This window comes from Podarcis muralis, chromosome 3 (assembly GCF_964188315.1).
Source record: "Podarcis muralis chromosome 3, rPodMur119.hap1.1, whole genome shotgun sequence".
Classification (NCBI taxonomy): Eukaryota; Metazoa; Chordata; class Lepidosauria; order Squamata; family Lacertidae; genus Podarcis; species Podarcis muralis.
The window spans coordinates 21,899,976-21,908,080 of record NC_135657.1 but is presented as its reverse complement, the minus strand read 5'-3'; the positions used below and the strand labels follow the sequence as shown (position 1 = coordinate 21,908,080).

Sequence of the window (8,105 nt, the reverse complement as noted above, 5' to 3'; positions counted from 1 at the left end):
AGGAAAAGAATCAGTCTGGCGTGGGGGTGGGGACAGAAATAACTGCACCAGTCAGCTGTTCGGACAGAACTGGGTTTGGGGTGGAAAAACTAAATCCTCCTGAATACCTAAGAGGCAATATATTACTGTTGCTTTTCTTTAAGAGGGTGCGGTTCATGCAGCCCTGGCAGTTGAATTTACAAGAGATACAGCTGGATTAGCTGCTTTTGTTTATCATAATATTAGCACCGAAGAACTAAAAGTAAATAACGGGGAATGGTTTAGATTTCATAGTTCACGCTGTACTTTCACACACTGCAAGAGTGAAATAGCATATAGACCATTTAGTGTCACGTCTATTTCCTGGCAATAATTTGATCTCTTATTTTAAAACTGATAATTGCTAGAATTATGGCTGCTGGGACAAAGGCATATAATATTAAAAAGTCCGATGTGAATCGGGATGCTGCACCGGGAAACATCATTTCAATGACCTGAGCCCCTTGGGAGAATGGACAGGGAGCCCCAGCCGCAGTGGAATCGTTGAAGTGACCTACCAAAAGAAAGGTTTTCAGATTACAGTGTTGGTTTGAAGATTCTAAAAGGAGACGTTTACATTCTCAGAAAGCTTGACCACTTGGTTAGGGACCAGTGGCTACAGCTATGGCAAGATTTAAATCCATCCCACCCCTTCTCAAAGTGATTTGTCCCACTGGCCCAAGTAGCTGAAAGCGCTTCTTCAGGGTCTCTGCTGAGATGTCCCTATGGAAAGCTCTAGACTTCCAGGAAGCACACCTGTCATTTCAGGACCAGCTGGTTCTCAATAGTAACTTGGCTATGGCTCATGGTTAGTGTGGAGAAAGTTTAACCAGGAATCCCTGCTGGAGCAGCATGCGAGGCCAAACTTTGGCCTTGCTCAGGGCAGTGGAGCTGTACTCACAGTGGCTGTGAGTGAGCTTCTCTCCAGGAGGTTGCACATTCACACAGGCTTACTAAACCATAGTTTGGCTTACCTTACTGCCAAACCAGGCCATTGTCTTAGTTTCTCCCACATTTGCTTTTCCTACATCTTATATATCACATGTTCCGAATGAAGTTACTTTATTTAGCCCAAGAAACAAAAATAAAGCACGGTTGCAGTAGCCAACAGGTTTCTGCCTCCTGTTTCTGACTCCTGCCTGAGAACAAACTAGATTTTGGGTAGCTGATGTGTTCAAGCCTTTTGCAGCGCTTTGAGAACAATTTGAGTTCCCAGCACTTGTGCCTGGTGTTGACTAGTTGAAAACATGGTGTGTTTGCAGATGTGCACTTGGCTTCTTCACTACAGTATACAGTTTTCTGCAAATGCAACACACCTCTTTCCTCTGGCCTTTGACACCTGATATATGTGTTTTTGGGACTCACACTGTTCCTGTGACTCTTATCTGTTTTAATTCTGAATTTTAAATAGTTGTTTCCTGCCCTGGCCGGTAATAAATTTAATCTTCATCTTCATCTCCCTTGCTGGATCAGGGTAAATAGATTTTCTGGTTTCTCCTCTGTTACTGGAAGCCCAGATGACCTCAGTGGCAAAAATTGGCTTTTCCCACCTCTGGCTTGTTCACTAGCTATGGCTGTTCATCGTCAGCCACTTTGAAAACAGTATCCTGGACTAATTGAGCATTTGGACAGATCCAGCTGAGCTCGTTTTATGGGATAGATGTATGGATTACTTTGGATAACTTCCACTGCATGTTGTTGGTCTATTGTGGGTCGCTGGATTTTTTTTTTTAATAGTTGCAATTGAGCCTGAGATAATTTCTGATGAAGGGCAGGATATAAATCTTACGAATAAAACATATAAATAGAATTGGAGGTGTTGTGTTTTCTTTTTAGTACTTACCACATGTAAATTTTAATTCAGAAAACTCATTCACAACAAGAATCTCACTGGTGTACTTGTGGAACGTAAAGTAGCTTAGAATGTTAATTGGAGTTGGCATTTCCTCCAAATTCCTTCAGAAACAAAACAAAAGTCATGCCCAAATTATGTAATCTTGTTTCCCATCTCGCGACACAGCATATATTAAACATTTATAAGCCTCACGTATATCAACAACGGAGGCGGAAACCATGGTGGATTACATGGACTTTTGTTACGTTTTTATGAAGCTTATTGGACAGTTTTGTCGAAACTACCAGCATGAGTTTGACCAAACTGCGGGAGGCAGTGGAAGACAGGAGTGCCGGGCGTGCTCTGGTCCATGGGGTCACAAAGAGTCCGGCACGACTAAACGACTGAACAGCAACATACATAAAAGGGGTGGGGCGTGTTAGGGGAGGGCAGTACTTCTGGTGGGTGACATCATCGTGTTCCTTCTGGGATAGTCTGTCTGCCTTTGGTCCCCTGCACTCAGCTCTTGCCTGTAGTTTCTAGAAGCTGTCAGCAAGCAACAACAGCCACACCTTGGGAACAGCTTCAGCTGGCCAGCTAAACTAGGGGAGAGTCTCACCGTTGGGTCTCAAACCCTTGGTGAGTTAGGGACTTCCCCTGCCCGTGAAGACAGGCTCTGGCAGATTGAGCGAACAAGACCAATAGTGGGTCCAATGGTCAAGAATGCAGTTTCTGCATGTGGTGTAGAGGGAAGTGAGAGGCAGATGGGGCTCATCAACCTGGGAAGGTAACCTGGGGAAATCTCTGAACCAAAATCTCTGCTGCCTTGCAGGACATCTTTAGGAGAAGAAACGGCTAAGGAGTAAACCCTACACAGTAGAGTCCTAAGACAGTCCTGTCCGCTTCCTTCTGGCAACTCATATAGCCAAGCTGGTGCCAAATGGATTGCTCTGATTTCCTTTGGACCACATCAGCGAGGACAAGAGGGGGCAGCCCAGGACTTCCATATACACTGTACCCCGGAGAGATCACTTAGAAGCTGCCAACACAGCGGTTTGACTGCTCCCCTGGAGGCTAACTCCATTGTCTCTCAAGACAGGTGGATGCTAACTATACAGGTTATCTTGTTGAGCCAAATGCTCTCATTCCCCATCATTTCCCAGTAACAATTTTAATCATCATAAACGCAGATCACTGTTTCAACAATATAGTGTAACTGTATCTTTATATTTGCAAATAACTCTTTCCCTTACCTTACAAGTCCAGTTCCAGCTAGGGCACCTCCCATGTTAAGTAGCATCGCTACTCCACTGACCACATTGGGATTTTGAATGATGCCAAGAAGGGTAAGTGTAATCAGTTCACCTACTATATAAGGTACTACGAGGGCAGCAACGAAATATCCAAAGCTAGAAGCCGCCGGGTAAAATCCCATAGACCTGCAAAGAAAAATGGGTGTTTTAAAAAAGAAGCAGCAGCAGGCAATATGTTTAATAGTCCATCTTTCCGCTCAGAAATAGATAAATAAATTGGCCGTGACTAAGCAGAAATGAAATGGTGGCTCTGGGAAGGTCAAGTTTGACATGAGACTCAGGGTTGTGGGTTCAAGTCCTACATTGGGCAAAAGATTCATGCATTGCAGGGAGTTGGACTAGATGACCCTCATAGTCCCTTCCAACTCTATGATTCTATCATTCTTCACAAGCCACAGCTGTGGGGAAAAGAATATCAAGAGGCAGCTTGGGTAGAAGCCTTCTCCTTGATGTGCCACATTTTCACATGGTGGGGGGACCCTTTCCATATGGCTATACATTTAAAATAGCGATCCCTCCACCTGTCTATCCAAATTTGTACCCTTCCAAAAAGGAGTGCCATTATGCTGAATATGTACAGATTGGTTCATTCTTCCCAGCAATGGGCTGAGAGTTGAGCAGCTAAGAGCCATATATTCTCCCGCCTGACCTGACCCTAAGCGACGTACAATCAAACCCACCAAGCCCCAGGGGGAAAGGATGAAATGTTTGTCTGACTCAAAGTAGCTCCATTTAAATTAACGGCCATGTCTGACTTAGGGCCATTTGTTTCAGTGAGTCTACTCTGTACAGGACTTAGTTGTTTTAAGCCTTGGGAAAGTTTAGTCTGGGGAAACAGCAATTTAGAGGTGATACAATCTCCATCTTCAACTATCTGAAGGCCTGCCATAGACCAATGGGTTCAAAGCAAAAGGATTTAGACTAAATACTTGGCAGAGTAAAAAAGGTAAAGGACCTCTGGACAGTTAAGTCCAGTCAAATGCGACTATGGGGTCGCATCTCACTTTCAGGCCAAGGGCGTTTGTCCACAGCCAGTTTTCCGGGTCATGTGACCAGCATGATTAAACCGCTACTGGCACACGGAGGACCGTGATGAGTGCCAGAGCACACGGAATGCCATTTACCTTCCCGCCATAGCGGTACCTATTTATCTACTTGCACTGGCATGCTTTTGAACTGCTAGGTTGGCAGGAGCTAGAGGCCAGATGGACATCTATCAGGGATGCTGAAGTAATGTGTTTCCTGCAGGAGTTGAGGTCCTTTCCATCTCCATGATCTTTACTCTTGCCTTCTAGATATCCGAGAAACCAGAGCCATACAGAATGAATCCTCTATTCAACAAGTAACTTCAGTGCAGAAAGGATCACCCGGCGTACCAACTGCCATTGCACCTACCAATAGATAACAGTACTAAATAGTGCCATGCTGATGATGCTAAAAGGCAGGAAATGCAGTATGTAGGCAAGCAACATTTGCCACTTCTGATATAAACCATCTTGGCTTTCTTGGTCTCCGACAGCCCGCAGTGCAGGAACTGAAAGGGAAACAAACAACTCTATACCAGAGAGTCAAAGTGGTTGTCTTGCAGCGACGTCTGCCATCTATACAGTGGTACCTCTGGTTACAAAATTAATACGTTTGTAACCCGAAACTGTTCTTAACATGAGGCGTGCTTTCGCTAGTGGCGCCTCCCGCTGCTGCTGCACCGCCAGCACACAACTTCCGGTCGCATCCTGGGGCAAAGTTCGCAACAAGGGGCATCTACTTCCGGGTTAGCGGAGCTCGTAACCCGAAGCATTCGTAAGGAGGATGGTACGTAACCCGAGATTCCACTGTATTGCATTGGGGCAGCTCCCATTCATTTCAAAAGAGAACTTCCTAGAGTGGATTGTGTTCTTTGTCACAATGTATATTAAGCAGTGCTTTTAAATAAATATAAATACAGTATGGAGGCAAGCAACATTTGCCATTTCTGATATAAACCATCTTGACTTTCTCGGTCTCCAACAGCCCTCAGTGCAGGAACTGAAAGGGAAACAAACAACTCTATACCAGAGAATAATAAATACATAAGGTATTTCTACACATTTTAAGAGAATTTACATTCGGACTAGACTATGTGTAAAATGTGTGGCTGCATTTAACATGTGAGTCCCCCCCTCCTTAAAAATAACAGCCTTGTTGCAGAGGGGGGAGGAATTTTGCCCCTCCCCCAAGCTATCTTTGGTGCCAAGAAATAGTAGCTTTATATAGGGTGCAATTTTCTTTGAGACCATAGTCAAGGGAAAAGGTTCATACCTGCCCCATACTAATAATCTCTCCCATAACCTTGCAGCATTAAATACATCCATTCATGTACCATGTCATCTAGATGATTCACACATTTATCAGATTGGCCCTAATACTGATTTATCTCAGAGAGCTATTCTGCAGATTGCTGAGATAATGTGTGTGAATTTGACAATTCTAAAGCACGGCATAGGTGTGATAATGATTAATACTATTTATTTCCAAAGGGTTATTGATGGAGTCCAGCCTCATGTTGCAGTGGCATATTGTCTGTGCTCCAACATGCATAAAAAGGTTTCCAAACTAAACCCATAATGTAGTCAATATACTGTTTCAGAACACCCTTTCTCTCTGCAACCATTACTGATGCTGTAGGGAAACTTACATAACGACAGAGCATTGAGTATTCCTGAGTGTGGTGGAGCGCTTACACACTGGTAAATGAGTCCTACGCGATCCTGAACTGCTCCTTTAAGAGCATCACTGGACAGTCTCAGAAGGAAGAATATAAGAAAGAGACTGAAGAACATGTTTTGGAAGAGCCGCATCAGCATTCCAATCTTATCTCTGGATAAATTCCTTGTTGTCCTCCTGAAAGTGAAGAATAATTACTGCAATTGCAGGCCAAGATCATTCTTGCTGTGAAGGACACCAGAAATAGGAGGCCTTGCATTCATTGCTCCTGAGCTGTGCTCTCTCACCTGAGCAGAATCCATAGTTTGAAGAACACATTGGGGGGCTTTTTGCATTTAAAAGGTATTGGTGGCAGCTCTTTCACCTTGCATTTTGCTTCTTCAATTGCCTCCAGAGTTCTGCGAAAGATTTCTGAATTTTTATAGGCGGAACAGATGGTTTGAACTCTGCTGTAAGTCTCCAGTTCCCGCTCTTTGCTTCGACAGTCTACTGATGTGAGATCCACTGCAAAATTTACCCGACAAAATTGAATTAGTCCCTAGCCTCCAAGTGTCCCAATTTTCCAGGGAGAGCCCCAGAATTATGAAAGCGATCCCAGAATGTCCCTATTTCCCCCACCAGCCCTGAGCTCAGGGAGGAAGATGAGCCGGCGCTTGTGTTGTGTGGCGGCGGCAGCAGTGATGGCTATTATTATAATCATTGCAGTAGTAGTTCCTGTTATTAAATATTCATTCAATAACAATAATATCAGCAAACACATCAGAAGACAAACAACAGGTAAGTTTAAAAGGCGCCTTGCTTTCACACCTCTAAGCCAGATTTAATATACACCTTATATTCATCCATATGATAGGGCTGTCTTACATCTGGAATTTTCTGGACATAGCCGGTATTTAGCCCTTGTAAACAATTCTGTGCAAGACATATGGCAGCCCATGTCAGGGTTTTTTGTTTGTTTGTTTTTTAGATTTTGCAAACACTCCCCCCCCCCAAGAAAATGCTCAACAACTTTTGTGCCCAGATTTTCACTTTTTTAAATATGGCAACCCTATCATATGAGGTTGATTTGCTTTGTGCTTTTGGACATAATCCTATGCAAAGAAAACATTATAGTAACACAGCAGAATAAAAACAAATTGCATGCTTTTTCCCAACCCCCAATTTATCTTGTTCACTATAGATCTTTGAATTGAAAACAGTAACTAATAGCACTCTGCTCTTTGAATGCCTGTGATCTTGCATAAAATTAGTTTCCAACTAATGGGACTTCAAGGAGGTAAGTTGCATTGACCTCCATGAGACTGAACAAAAATATACTTGCATAGATTATTATTTTTTGCCAGGGAACTGGAAGGATCTGTGTTTGTGAACCTAGTTGAGAAGCTCTTACCGTAAAAATCAAAAGGGCTGGAATGTTCAGGGCATGTGTAGCCACAGTTGGTAAAAAAAGTGATCATGTCTGATGAATCTCCACAGAAAATCAGTTCTCCAGAACTCATGATGCAGATTTTATCAAATACCTTGCGGGGAACAAACAAGCATTAATGTGCAAATGTTGCTAAGAAAAGAATATAAAAAATAGAGAATACCTAATGACAAAGGAAGTGTACAGTTTTAATATTTGTGTGATGAGGAAAAGCACCACATCTGTGTGGTGCATTCTTTGAGTCAATGAAGTCCCTCTATAGCCTCATATTGTTGGCATTTGTCCGTCTCAGGACATTGGAAGAGTGCACATTCAGGGGTGAAGTCAAAATGTTGGAGAGTTGCAGAACCTTATAGCAGAAGTACCGTTCTGATAACAAAAATGTAAGATACCATTTTTGAATAAGCTTTAAGGATGCCTCCTTAAGCTGGGTTGATACTGATTTGAAAGGTTTCTCCCAAAGTGAAATCCACTGTTTACCATCTGTTTTTCCCAACCTATGTGAATGCAATCTGTTGAAGGTTCAGCAATAACATTTAATGCTTGAGACCAAACCTGTTGTTGTTCCTTTACAAAGCACATCCATGATTAAAATGTGGTTTAATACAAGTATTCTTTACCTGGAAAAGTTCTGATCGTGGCTGGTGTATTGTAATAATCACTATCCTGCCTTTATGAGCAAGCTTCGATAGTAGCAACACAATCTGATTGGCCGTCATGCAGTCCAGACCTGTGGTGGGTTCATCTAGCAAGATGACCTCTGAAAACAACAGGAACAGCTCTTGAAACCTCACATAATGGCATGTTACTG

At 43.0% G+C, this 8,105-nt stretch overlaps 1 protein-coding gene across 1 annotated transcript in view; it reads right to left on the bottom strand.

Annotated features, from left to right (window-relative positions):
* Positions 1–102: 102 nt before the first annotated feature.
* ABCG5 (ATP binding cassette subfamily G member 5) overlaps positions 103–8,105 on the bottom strand; it is a 17,784-nt gene continuing 9,781 nt past the window's right edge. The window contains exons 6-13 of the mRNA XM_028724807.2: positions 7,915–8,054; positions 7,259–7,388; positions 6,156–6,372; positions 5,840–6,045; positions 4,561–4,699; positions 3,106–3,291; positions 1,862–1,974; positions 103–532 (exon numbers count right to left, since the gene is read on the bottom strand). Coding sequence (XP_028580640.2) covers positions 336–532; positions 1,862–1,974; positions 3,106–3,291; positions 4,561–4,699; positions 5,840–6,045; positions 6,156–6,372; positions 7,259–7,388; positions 7,915–8,054 — 1,328 coding nt within the window. The 3' untranslated portion in view covers positions 103–335. The remainder of the gene's footprint in view (positions 533–1,861; positions 1,975–3,105; positions 3,292–4,560; positions 4,700–5,839; positions 6,046–6,155; positions 6,373–7,258; positions 7,389–7,914; positions 8,055–8,105) is intronic.